Source organism: Balaenoptera physalus (assembly GCF_965194825.1).
Source record: "Balaenoptera physalus genome assembly, chromosome: 1".
Taxonomy (NCBI): domain Eukaryota; kingdom Metazoa; phylum Chordata; class Mammalia; order Artiodactyla; family Balaenopteridae; genus Balaenoptera; species Balaenoptera physalus.
This window is the reverse complement of record NC_138882.1, coordinates 134990087-135004335: the sequence shown is the minus strand read 5'-3', so window position 1 is coordinate 135004335 and position 14249 is coordinate 134990087. Positions and strand designations below refer to the sequence as shown.

Sequence of the window (14249 nt, the reverse complement as noted above, 5' to 3'; positions counted from 1 at the left end):
CACAGTTAGAATTTAAATACCCAAAATACTGAAGAGAATACTTTTGGTGGAAAATCAGGGAAGATAATTAGCCAGAGTACCTATATTTAGTGCTCAAATCAGTCCTTAAATAGCATTTTGAAAAATCACTTCACTGACTCCCAAGCACAGTTTTACGAATCTTCTGCAGACTTATAGAAATTAAAAATGTAATCAAAAGGAAGAACATTTAGCAATTCGGATGGTCACAAATTCTGTCATTTTTGAAATAAATGGAATTGACTCTTATTCAGATAATGAGTAAACCTAATTACCAACCCAACCAAAACTTAAACTTTGTAAGGTTAGCAGCTAATTTAGATATTGAGCAATATTTAAATAACATCAGTACCAATGAACACTGTGGATACGTTATAGATTTTTTTTTTATCCTAACTCAACTTTTTAAAAAACTGTAAGGGCAATAAGAGTGACACAGAGAGAAAGAGAGAGAGAGAGTAAAACAGAAAGCAGAAGGCCAAGGTCTTTGAGCAAAAACAAACCTTGTCTTCAACAATCTGTTCGTTAAATTCCCCATGTATTCAGAATACTAGAATATTAACTATTCCCATCCCGCCCCCATCACAGACCAAGATCATTTATATAGAAAAAAAAGTCTTCACCTAATAAATAATCACATATTCAGCTACAAATGACAGAGTCCCCCAAACACTAGACCATTATTTATCTATTTTCCTTTGTTTGTGTTTGAATACTTCTGGCACATAGGGGATTATCTATGCTTCTGAGACCATTTAGCCTTATATCAAAAATTCTACTTCAATGCATAAACAGTGGCATGCCAGAGATGCCTAAATTCACAGTGTGGTTTAGGGCTATTTGTTGCCGAAAGCTGTGAACATGCAAGTTGATTAAGAGTTCTCTTTCATGCCTCTGTCTGTGTTATTTCATTGGATAGTGAGATAGTCTGTACTTTCTTTCCATTATTACAGCAGCTGGAGACAGCATTTGCTACCTGGCAAAACTTTTGAAGAAGGATCTTTCTTAGCAGCAGATAAACCCAGGGATCCAAGATCTGGTTCAGTGAAGCCAGGCGAACAGCTATTAAGAAGAAGCTGCACTCTTTCTGCTTTTCTGTGTACGTCTTGCAGTGCTCAACTGATGTATGATTGAAGATCATTTTCAACATCATTATCTAAGAAAAAGGGACACATTATTATTCCAAAGATTAGCAAAGTCATATGCATCTCCCCTACAGGGTACTTTGAACATAAATTAACAATAAATTGGTTATTGGATTGAAGTGATTAACTCAAGCAACATTTATACTCACAGAACACAACCCTGAATTATATAAGTTATTCCTCTGGATTTTCCCACATTTTTGCCTATTCAACGTGATGCAGATTTTTTAAAAGTACATGTACTCAGGCTCTTGGTTCTTGGGATTTAAGAAGTTGGAAAACAACACATCTCAAAATTAGCCAAAGTCGTCTGTCTTGCTGCAGAAAATACCAGGAGGTTGACACCTAAATGAGAGCCAATGCTTCAAAAAAACCAAAACATATGTAATCTTAAACTTCAGTAGTTGTAACTGGAAAAAAAGAAAAAAAACCCTAGAAGAAACAATAGAAGCAAGAAAGGGGAAAATAGTAGTTATATTTTCTTCTTCTTCTTCTTCTTCCTCTTCTTCTCCTTCTCCTTCTTCTTCTTCTTATTGTCATTAGCATTTGCCAAATCCTTACAATTTGCCTGACACTGTGTCAAGTTCTTCATATGCATTTAATAAACAATAGAAGATAAATATTATTGCCATCTCCTTTTTACAATTGCAGAAACCAAGGTTTAATGACGTAAAATGGCTGAGCCAGACTTAAACCCAGGTTCACTAACATACGTCAGACAGCATTTTACCTTTTCTTGATCTCTCCCTGGTCACTGCACACACACTAGAATGTAAACTCCATGAAGGCAGAATTTGGGACTATATCTTTTTTTCCTCACTAGTTCATTCCCAGTACCTAGACCAGTATTTAGCAGAGGGTGTTCAATAACCATTTGTAAATGAATATATGACCCATATACAAATATAATATATGACATCTATAACATACATAATATAAATATACTTATATTTGAATGAATAAATATTTGTGATTTCCACAGAAGAGAAAAAAATGAAGATTCAAATGTATCTGAAAAGGTATTCAAGCTCATTAATCATCAGAGAAATGAATATTATGACAGAGTAAGAAACCATTTTACACCCACTAGTTTCACAAAAATGAAACGTGACTTTTCCAAATGTCGGTGAGGGTGTGGAGCAATGTGGACGCTTTTACATACTAGCAGCAGGAGCGCGAGCTGGAGCGGCCACCCCGGAAGACAACGAGGCCCCATCTCCGCTGCTACTGTGCAGAAGTCCCACTCCCAAGAGTACGCTGCCCCTAACTCCTGCGCCAGAAGTTGTGTGTATGACTCTTCATTACAGCATTGTTCATAACAGCAAAAAACAAGCAGGAACAACCCAAACATGGGTTCACGCCTGCAAACAAAGAAAGGTGCTGACTTTATTACCAGCTCCTAAACTGGTCTTTCTAGACGTACATGACTATTAAGCACTTGAAACGTGGCTGGAGAAAATTGAGATGCTGGGATATGTAATGACTAATGAAATGATAATATTTTTGATATAGTGTGTCAAATAAGGTACACTATTAAAATTAGCACTTGTTTCTTGTTACTTTTTAAAAACTGACATTACTAGAAAATGTAAAATTATATATGTGGCTTGTATTTGTCGCTCACGGTACATTTCTATTGAACCCAAAATGTCTCTCTCTTAAGGCTCACATTTATTTGGATGTTCTGTCCTCAGGTCACACATCCCAAATTGAAGGGGTCCCAACATCCCTGGGCATCCCAAACACCCACAAACCTACTATCCCAACAATGGCACTTTCTTTCTTACACAGTCACCCTGGCTCAACACGTCAGGGTCACCTTCGAATCCTTCTTTTGCCTTGTCATCTGCACTGCCGTTTGCTCTTGTTCCAGTCTCATCCTAGTTCAGCTCCTCCTCTCATCTGAATTATAGTGACAACAGACACCCTGATGGTGCAAATAGATGTCAGCACGACACAGATTCGGCATTCTAAATCTCGGCTCTGATCAAATCCTCACCAGCTATAAAAACGTCAGCTTAGTCTTACTGGACAAAATTGAGTCACAGGTAATTCTTAAACCAATCACTGGCAAAGGAGATGGAAATTTCCAGGTTTGGCTTATAAGACAAATCCATTCTCTGGATTACACCCTGGTCCTTGACCAATTTACAACCTAATACCTGAACAAAATTATGGCTCTATAAACAAATAAGAAGAGAAAAATGGGTAGGCATATATTCTGACTCTGTAATTTCTTTCAAAGAAATTTTTTCCAAGGGATTTATTCAATAAAAGGAAAAAGCTGGACAAATAAGTGAATGTTCAGTGAAGAATTATCTGATCTAGTAAGAAACTGCAAACAAATAAATCTCTAGTATCAGGAGTAAAGTTTAATAAAATACAGCCTGTTTGCCTAATAATAGATATATGAAGTAAGTGAAAAGAACAGAATGTAAGATACTATCATGTATATAAAATTATATTGTTATTACAATTAAATTATGTAAAATACATAGACTTGCAGAAGGCAATGGAATTATTATTATTAAACAATTATTAAATTATTTAAAATTTTTTATGTACATAAAAACATTTCAAGCAATTTAGGAAAGTCTTTTGTTTAAAGGGAGTTGATTATTCCCTTTATTAATAAATATGAATTATTATACACCAAAATTATTTAAAATAAATATATCTACATTAGTATCTTCTGATGCTGGCTCGGAGCCCTGTGAACTGAACACTACCTCCCACATGTGATGAATGTTAAGGGCCTCGAGATGGGGCGATTATCCTGAATTATCTGGGTAGGCTCAATGTAATCACACAGATCCTTAAAATCTGAGAACCTTTCCAGCTGCGGTCAGAGGGAGATGGGTCCACAGAAGAAAGGTCAGAGAGATGCAGTGTTGCTGGTTTTGAAGATGAAGGAAAGGAGCCACGAGTTAAGGAATTACAGACGGCCTCTAGAAATTGAAAGAAAAAGAAAAAAAAAGCAAGGAAACAAGTCTGATTCTTCTTCAGAGCTTCCGGAAAGTAATGCAGCCCTGCGCATACCTTGATATTAGTCCAGTGAGACCCATGTCAGGCTTCCAACCTACAGAACTGTAAGATAAATTTGTATTGTTTTAAGCCACCAAGTTTGTAGTAATTTGTTAAAGAGCTACAGTAGAAAACTAATACACCCACAGAGTGAGTTCTCAACAAATGCTGAAAGGGGATGGGGAGGTATGAGCTTGAAAACGACTTATTCTCTGTCACAGATAAAACATCCTAGCAATTTTCCTTACTTTGTGCACTTTCTTAGGAAACTTTTTTTTAACATAAATAAAGTAAAATCCTAACTCTTATCTAAATTATCTCAATTTCTATATTTGCAACATGTAAAAATGCATTCCTGTTATTCAAGTTACATCAGTTAGATCTCAGTCTTTGACTAAAAGGTATAAAACTATATTTTCAGTTCAGTTGCCTTTAAGAAAAACACGTGCTTATTAATTCTTTCGTCTTCTTTTTATAAGCTATTGGTGCTAACTCTTTCACTCCCTCACCTCATCCAATAATTAAATATATTTGACCACTTACCATCTTTCAGGAAGTGTTCTGAGCCTCATCTAGAATGATTTAAAAACTCACTTACGTTACATTTTCATTTTCTTTTACAAAATAAAGTATTGGATTTCTCCAACTTTTTATAATCAGGAAAATTCACAAAATTACTTATTAAAATGGGATTTCAGTCATTTTACACAGTCCTCCTTGATTATTTAAAAATTAATTTTTATGAGGCTAATAACTTAAAATTATTTTTATTAGGCTAATACAGGTTTCATATGCCTTACATTGGCTAGTACACTGTAATTTCCCATAATTTCCTATTGACAATGCAGTGATTATGAAATTATGAAACCAAGCTCTGTAAGCAATAGCTGGCACATGGGAAGAGACATTTGAGCTTTCCCAGAACTCATGAGCTGTGTAGTATGAAGATAATTGGAATTAGAGGCAGTGAGCATGATATTGTCATTTCCAAATGGCAGCAGGGATGGAAGTAGAACTCTTAATTCCTTGTTTAATTTTAAACATAAATGCAAGTTAACATCCATGAAAAAAGCAAGGAAAGGAGACCCCGATGCTCCTGCAGAGCTTCCAGCAGGGAATAGAGCCCTGTGGACACCTTGATATTAGTTGTCCTATATTAGACGTCCTTCTATTTAAGGAGCTGATCAGTGATGACAATCTTTGCGAATATTTTTTAGACGATCAGACTTTGAGAGAAAAACTTTGGCATCAATATATAGACTTCTGGTAGATTATTCCTATTAGTCCCATTCTACAAGGGAGAAGGGACAAACAGAAACCAGGATGCTTGGCCACCACTGAAGCTATTTTTTCAGCAAACACGCTGCACAATTGCTCCTTCTAAACAGCCTCATATAACAGTCTTGTCAACGGAGCCGTGAGACCAGCTGTGGTTAAACAGAGCTGCCGCTCTTCTGTCAGCATCTTCTCCAGGCTCCATGTGACTCTCCCAGGCCTCTTGCCTCTCCTCCGGTTATCAGCAGGAAGAGAGAGTTCTCTTTGTACCGTGATAGCGAGGAACACAACTACATCAGTAACCCCTAAATTCTCCATCCCTGCCTAGTGTCAAGGGCAATTACTTTTCTCCATCCTAAAGGAAGATATGTCCGATTTGTCCCTTCCCCAGTGATAATGATCTTTTAAATGTACAAAACACTAACCAGGGAGACTTTTTTTTTTTTTGGTCACACTGCACAGCTTGTGGGATCTTAGTTCCCCGACCAGGGACTGAACCCGGGCCCTGGAAGTGAAAGCGCGGAGTCCTAACCACTGAACCGCCAGGGAATCCCTGGAAAATTGTTTTTAATATTCTGCATTTGGATTTTATTTGACTGCAGTAGGATTTAAAAGTACACATTTAAAAACCTTCAGTACTTTATTTCTTGGTTCAAAAATGCCTTGGGCTATAGGCTACATATATCTTTTGAAGATGATAAATGAGAAAACCCAGAAAAATTAATTTGTGGGGAGGGAATAAAATTTTTATTTTCCCTTAGGCTCCATTATGTGGTTTTTATGCATTTCCAGATTATTATTAATATAATGTGTAAGAGAACTTTCCTCACAGCCAATTTTTATTTATGATGTTTTCTTTTCCATAATCTCCGGTTGTCAGGCTATGGGAGAATAACCTGCTCCACTGGAAACTCCCTGTATAGTTTGATAAATGTGCTGCATTATAATACATTGAAACCAGTCTGGGAGCTTTGAACCATTTAATTACATAATTTGAAGGACTTTCATGAGAAGAAGTTTCACTGCAGATTTAAGAAATAATTGTAGTCTTTTCAATCTGATTACAACTCTGTTCTCAGATTGCCAAGTCATCTCAGCATTCTAGACTTTGTTTCAGAAGCTTCTCCTCTTTATCTAATCTGGAAAAGTTGGAAATAAACAGTTCATACACATTAAGAAAAGTAACTAGAAGTTGCATTACTTCATCTTTATTATTATGCAATTTTATTAAATGTTTCAAAACAACAATGGACTAAGAATCAGAAGAAGCAAATCCTACCCGGGCTCTGCCACCAATTATGACTTTAGGCAAGTCATTCACTCTCTGTGCTTTATTAAATTTACTAGTAAACCATGGGGTTCGACTGGATGGTCTCTTACATATACTTCTATGGCTAAATTTTTTCTGATGAATTCTGGGGCAAAACTGGAAAATGAATAAGGATTTAATTTGAAAAAGAAAAGAAACCGAAAAGTAAAAGATGTGGAAGAAAAGACAAAACTCTTCTGCAGGAAAACCCCAAATGTGTCTTTTGGGAAATGGAAGAGAGAGGAAAACTACAAAGTTAGATAGTGGACAGTGTAAGAAGACAAGGGACAAGAATTCATGAAACTTTAGGAGGAGATATTTTAGAAGTTCAGGCTTAGGCAAACACACTGATCAAGAGTCAAAGACCTGGACTTCCCTGGTGGCGCAGTGGTTAAGACTCCGCCTGCTAATGCAGGGGACATGGGTTCGAACCCTGGTCCGGGAAGATCCCACATGCTGCGAAGCCACTGCAATGAGAAGCATGTGCACCACAAGGAAGAGTAGCCCCAGCTCACCACAACTAGAGAAAGCCTGTGTGCAGCAACGAAGATCCAACGCAGCCAAAAATAAATAAATAAAATATAAATTAAAAAAAAAAAAAAGAGTTAAAGACCTGCCATAAATCTGACTCAGCTCTGCTTCTAGTTTGGGGACAAGTTACCTAACTTTGAATCTGGATTTCTCTTCTTCTCTAAAACATGATTAATACATGCTTACTAAGCATCTTCTCCATCTAGTAATGCAGTTACAAAAATTAAAATGAGGTAAGGATAATTAACACCTTCAATCTACAAAGCATACCTCTCCCCAAGCCCCAGGCTACTGCACTATCGTATAGGTTTCTAGAACAGAATGCTTTGAGGTTCAAAGAAAGAATAGGGGACACTTAGGGGAATAGCGCAAGGAAATGAATGTATGATCTATGAGTCTGCTTTCCTTAGATTTCTACCTAGTAGAGTTATTTCAAAAAAAAAAACCTTCAAATTTGCACTTTAAAAATATTTGGTAGGGCTTCCCTGGTGGCGCAGTGGTTGAGAATCTGCCTGCCAATGCAGGGGACACGGGTTCGAGCCCTGGTCTGGGAAGATCCCACATGCCGCGGAGCAACTGGGCCGGTGAACCACAATTACTGAGCCTGCGCGTCTGGAGCCTGTGCTCCGCAACTAGAGAGGCCGCGATAGTGAGAGGCCCGCGCACCGCGATGAAGAGTGGCCCCCGCTCGCCGCAACTAGAGAAAGCCCTCGCACAGAAACAAAGACCCAGCACAGCCAAAAATAAATAAAATTAAAAAAAAAAAAAATTTGGTAATGCAGAATTATTATCCAATCACTACACAGGGGAACTCAAAATTGTAAAGAAGGCTGCAGCCTGCCACCACATTATTTGGTACCTAGGAATTACTTTCTTCTCTCAATTAGTATGATTTGTAAAATCTGTGTGGCTCAGTATAGCTCAGTACATATATCTAGATAAATATTTATCTTTCTATTAGAATAGTCAAAAAATGTCAGTAACAAGTATTCAAATTCTGGCTGAAAGGAGGAAGGCAAAATCTACTCTATAAAAACATTCATTCTTTGGATTATGGACGATAGATTAGCTTTGTAATACTCATGTCAGAAGAGGCAGCTTTATTATATTTCAAACTTTTGTATCTCAGGTGTCAAGAGAAAGTCTAGACAATATGTCTTTGTCAAGGTTTAAGGAACATTAATGTTTAAAAATGTTTAGAATTAGGATAGTTAGTTTTTCTTCCAAAATATAGTTTCATTTAAACCCAAAATGCTCTATCCTACTATCTTACACTCAGAGAGAACCACAGTATTAGTGACGATTAAGAGCAGCTAAATGGTTAAGGAAGGAATCAGAGATGTGGGCTAAGTTTTGTGTGCAGGGATAGTCTCCTCAATATAAAAGAAAATTAAAAACTTAAATGGCCAACAAAAGGACAATGTTCAAATTATGGAACATCTCTCAATGTGCATAATATATAGTATGCTTTCCAATGTTAACATTTAAAATCATGTTTTTGAAGAATATTTAATAACGTGAAGAAATGTTCAGGATGTGAAAAGTGGAAACAAATGTTTATTACATAATATAATCCATTTAAAAAAACAATTCTGTGTGTATATATAGAAAAATACTAGAAGCAGTTAACTCTGAGTAGGAAATTAGGGTGATTTCTATTTTCTTATCTATATTTTTCTTTGTTTTCCGAATTCTCCACAACAAATGTGTTATTTTCACACTTCGAAAAGAAGCATTAATATTAGAGTACTTGAAAGCTTAGGTATAAAAAATAACCTCCTATATAATTTATTGGCAAAATTTTAGCGTCACAATCCATCCTAGAACCATCACGTGGTCATTTTAAGTTGAATTCTTAGGTAGTCAATGTGTGACTAATTTAACAACTAATAGGTAAACAGTCTGACACTCTTATAATGGGTCAAAACATTTAACTTAATAGACAAATTCAGTTTGGTTTATTAAAGGGAATGGGATGTTTAGTGGTAAAGTCCTGGCGTCTGAGATTCATGGACAGTACAGCCATGATATGCAAAAGAATCCCCTCCTGTGCCACAGTAAGTATACAACACAGGCTAATACTGTGATTCTAACCTGATATAACTTCTTATTTAACTTTGTTTCGTGTCAAAATGACACTCATTTTTAGATCTGTGCTGTGGGAGAACTTCACCTCATAAGGGGATCCAAATAGACGCATGATGTACTTGGGATGGGCACTGGGTAAATATGCGCACACTGGGATCTCTTTTTGTATCCATGATCCCCAAATCCCCAGCCTCCTTATCTCATTCCCTAGTTAGCTCATCTCTCCCTCTCTCTCTCTCTCTCTCTCTCTTTCATTCACCACAGTGGCTATTTTACACATGTTCTACTGTCCTAATTCACATCACAGAAGAAAAAAAGCTGTTTAGGGTCCTTTCACCTTCTTAGGACCAAATTCAGCATCTGTAGCTCTCCATTCCTCCTTTCCTCTTGTTCAAACAGAAGACGTGTCCCGTCTCCTAGCTAAGACCAACCTCTGTCTGTGCCCTGGATCCTATCCTTCATGAATGTTAGAAGCCTTATTTTCTCAATTATCTCCTTCCTCTTTTATCTTTAACTTTTGGCTTTTTCCCATTATCATTTTAACATATCTAAATTTATCCTACCTTGAGAAAATAAAACAGCCTGTGGAATTCTTACCTCCCTACACATACTGCTCCAGAAGTTACAGCTGAACTTCTCCAAAGAGTTGTCTACCCTCTTTATCTTCAAATTTATTTCTAAACCTACTATAGCCTGACCTCAGTGCCCATAAATCCTCAAGAAGGGCTTTTTGAAATCCACCAGACACTTACCAGCCTTTCTTGAAACATTCTCTTCCCTAAGTTTCAAGTTCCCAAATAAGTTCAGGTTGCCATTACCCAAATATTCTCAAATATTCAGATTACCATTTGTTCTGATTTTCTTACTAATTTTCCTGGTACCTCTCTGAGTGCCCCTTTGCAGTCTCCTTTATGGCTCCTATTTCTCTATCCATCCTGAAAGTGTTAGCATTTTTCAGTCCTATATCATATAATGGGAGGGAGCTTCTACACATAAACTCATTGGGTGATTTCTTCTACCCCAATGACTTCAAAACCCATCTATGTGCTCTAGGTTGTACCTCTTCTCTGAGCTCCAGATTGATTGATTTAGCTGCCTAAAGCCCAGATCTTCCTAGATGTCTCACATCAAATTCAGCAGGTTCAAACTGAAATAATTTTCTTCTTCAAAGCTGCTCCTCCACTAATCTTCTCTGTCTCAGTAAACCCAGTCCCCTGAAACAGAAACTGAAGAGTTATCCTTGGTTCATCTTGATTTATTTATCTCTGTATGTTCCTCTCTGTCTAGCTTTTTCTCTCTCATTCCACCTCATTAGTCATATTCCTCACATCCAATCAATCACAAATTCTCCAATTAACTTCCTAATACTTTTAAAATCTATCACTTCTTTCATTTTCACTCCCATTGACCCTAAATTCAGACCATCATCATCTCTTATATAAGCTACCACAGTAGTCTATTACATGATTCGTTAGCCTCCATTCTGGGCCCCTCCGTGCTGTTTACAAGATGTTCCTGAAATGAAAATTTGACTGTGTTATTCCACTTTGAAAAGTTTTTTTAATGGCTTTTAATTGCCCTGAGTATAAAGTCTAAACCCTTTAAAACGGGCATTGAAGGCTCATTATCATTTGGCCCCTGTAGAGATTTCTAGCCTAAATTCTCACCATTTGTTACTCCCACATCTATATTCCAATTACTTTGAACTTCTTTGAGTTCTTTAAAAGTGCCAGTTCTTCTTTCTTCTAGACTTTTATAAATGTGGATCCCTAGGTCCTATAACTCTCACTCTCCTCTTCTTTTCTTGACTAATTCCAACTTATTTTTTGTGTATATTTGAAATATCAATTTATCTGCTGTTTCCCCTGCCAAAAGCCTAGCAGATAATTCGTAATATGTACTCCCAAAATTCTTGACTACTTTTATCACTCCTACACACTTTATATCGTTGCTTAATTGCCAGCCTCTTCTAGTAGATGAAAATTGTTACAAGAGTAGGGCTTACTTCTATCCTTTTAGGTATATCTCAGGACAGGCCTAGCCCAGAATATATTAACACTGTAGATTTATAAATAGTTTTGAGGGACTTACCTGGTGGTCCAGTAGTAAAGAATCTGCCTTGCAATGCAGGGGTTGCAGGATCGATCCCTGGTCAGGGAACTAAGATCCCACATGCCGCAGGGCAACTAAGCCTACATGCCACAACTACTGAGCTCGCATACCACATCTAGAGCCCGCGTGCCACAAACTACACAGCCCATGCACTCTGGAACCCGCACACCACAACTACAGAGCCCATGTGCCCTGGAGCTTGTGTGCCACAGCTAGGGAAGAGAAAACCCACACACCACAACTAGAGAGAAGCCCGTGCACCACAACAAAGAACCTGCGCGCTACAATGAGAGATCCTGCATGCCTCAGCAAAGATCCTGCACACCGCAACTAAGACCCGACACAGCCAAAAATAAATAAATAAACCTTAAAAAAATAAATAGTTTTGAATTAACAAATGAATGAATAATAATAGTAGAGTGTATCCTACCCATTTGTGGGTAACAGATTTTAGTTTCACCTAATGAACAAATTCACTAATATTTATCCCTATTCAAGACTTTGGTCTCTTTTTTTTCCTTTCTGTTATTATAATTAGCCAAGATGACAGCTTCAATTTAGGTATTAATAGAACTAAGCATATCTTATTACTCATAATTTTAACTAGAATGTTCATAGCTACAGCAGTAACCTGGAAGAGGCTGGAGAGTCGGGCTATAAAATCAACAGGAGAAGCAAATATTTAAAATAAAACAGAGGTGTGGGTAAGATGATGGAGTAGGAAGACCCTGAGCTCACCATCTCTGATAGGCGCACCAAAATTACAACTTTTTACAGAGACGCTATCTATGAGAACTGCCTGAAGACTAGCAGAAAAGATTTCCCACAACTAAAGAGATAAAGAAGGAACCACAACAAGACAAGTAGGAGGGATGGAGATGCAGTATAGTCAAGACCCACACCCCTGAGTAGGTGATCCATAAACAGGAGGATAATTACAACTGCAGAAGTTCTCCCCAAGGACTGAGGGGTCCAAGCCCCACATAGGGCTCCTCAGCCCAGGGGTCCTGCACTGGGAGGATGAGCACCCAGATGTCTGGCTTTGAAGGCCAGCAGGGCTTGTGTATGGGAGAGCTACAGGGCTGTAGGAAACAGGGACTCCACTCTAAAAGAGCGCATGCAAAATCTCACACCCTCCAAAACCCAGCTCAGAGGCAGGAATTTGAAAGGAGCCTGGGTCATACCCATTTGCTGATCTTGGAGAGCCTCCCAGAGAGGGAGGAGGCAACGGGGACACCCTCTGGGGATAGCAGCAGATTCTGGCAGCAGCCATTTTGGGGAGCTCGTTCTACCACAAGGAAACGGGTGCTGAAAAGTGCCATTTTGGAATCCTCTCTTTGACTATTAATGCCAGGGCTTTACCTGCCCACCAGTGTGTTGGCACCAGCCCAGAACCCCCCCCCCCCCAACCCCAGTCCCCCACAGCCAGCAGCCCCAGGACCTGGTCCTGCCACCAGCAGGCTAGCAGCCACCTGGGTCAGGGCCAGCCTTGCCTACCAGTGCACCCACGGTAGTGGGCCCTGTCACAACAGAAGAGCCTACGCAGCCCACAGAGAGGGTACCCCTAGAGCATATAGCTCTGGTGAGCAGATGGGAGTGTGCTGATGGGCCCCATAGGACATCTCCTCCATAAGGCCACTTCTCCAAGATCAGGGAATGTAACCGACCAACTTAATACTTAGAAATAAACACAGAGAGTTAGGCAAAATGAGAAGACAGAAGAATATATTCCAAACAAAGGAACAAGACAAAACTTCAAAAAAAAAAAAAAAAAAACTGAAAGAAGTGGACATAAGCAAGGTACCCAATAAAGAGTTCAAGATAATGATCATAAAGATGCTCAACAAACTCAGAAGAATGGATGAACACCGTGAGAATTTTAACAAAGAGTTAGAAAATACAGAGAAGAACCAAACAGAGGTGAAGAATACAATCACTGAGATAAAAAATACACTAGAAAGCATCAAGAGTAGAGTAGATGAGACAGAGGAAAGGATCAGTGGACTGGAAGACAGAGTAGTGGAAATCACTCAAGCTGAACATAAAAAAGAAAAAAGAATTTTAAAAAATGAAGATAGTTTAAGAGACCTTTGGGACAACATCAAGCATCCCAGCATACACATTATAAAGGTCCAAGAAGGAGGAGAGAGAGAAAAAGACAGAAAACTTATTTAAAGAAATAATAGCTGAAGACATTCCTAAACTGGGAAAAGAAACAGACATTCAGGTCCAAAAAGCACAGAGAGTCCCAAACAAGATGAATCCAAAGAGGTCCACATGAGGACACATTATAATTAAAATGGCAAAAATTAAATATAAAGAGAGAATCTTAAAAGTAACAAGAGAAAAGCAACCAGGTATGTACAAGGAAACTCCCATCAGACTATCAGCTGTCTTTTCGGTAGAAAATTTGCAGGCCAGAAGGGAGTGGCATGATGTATTCAAAATGATGACAGGAAAAAACTTACACCCTGAAAGGCTATCATTCAGATTTGAAGGAGAGATAAAGAGTTTAGTGGTGCTAAAAGAGTTCAGCACCACTAAACTGGTTTTACAAGAAATGTTAAAGGGACTTCTCTAAGAAGAAAATTAAAAAATCACAATTAGAAACATGAAAATTACAAAAGGAAAAATCTCATTGGTAAAAGCAAATATACAGCAAAGGTAGTAGATCAACTACTTATAAAGCTAGTAGGAAGGTTAAAAGACAAAAGTAGTAAAATCATCTATATCCACAATAAGTAGTT

The 14249-nt window shown here is 38.0% G+C and overlaps 1 protein-coding gene across 2 annotated transcripts in view; it reads right to left on the bottom strand.

Moving 5' to 3' along the window:
• The window catches only part of PTGER3 (prostaglandin E receptor 3), an 84415-nt gene that overhangs the window by 44951 nt on the left and 25215 nt on the right, over window positions 1-14249 (bottom strand). For both annotated transcript variants that reach the window (XM_082420782.1, XM_082420781.1), the window contains exon 2: window positions 995-1174. In XM_082420782.1, coding sequence (XP_082276908.1) covers window positions 995-1174 — 180 coding nt within the window. The remainder of the gene's footprint in view (window positions 1-994; window positions 1175-14249) is intronic.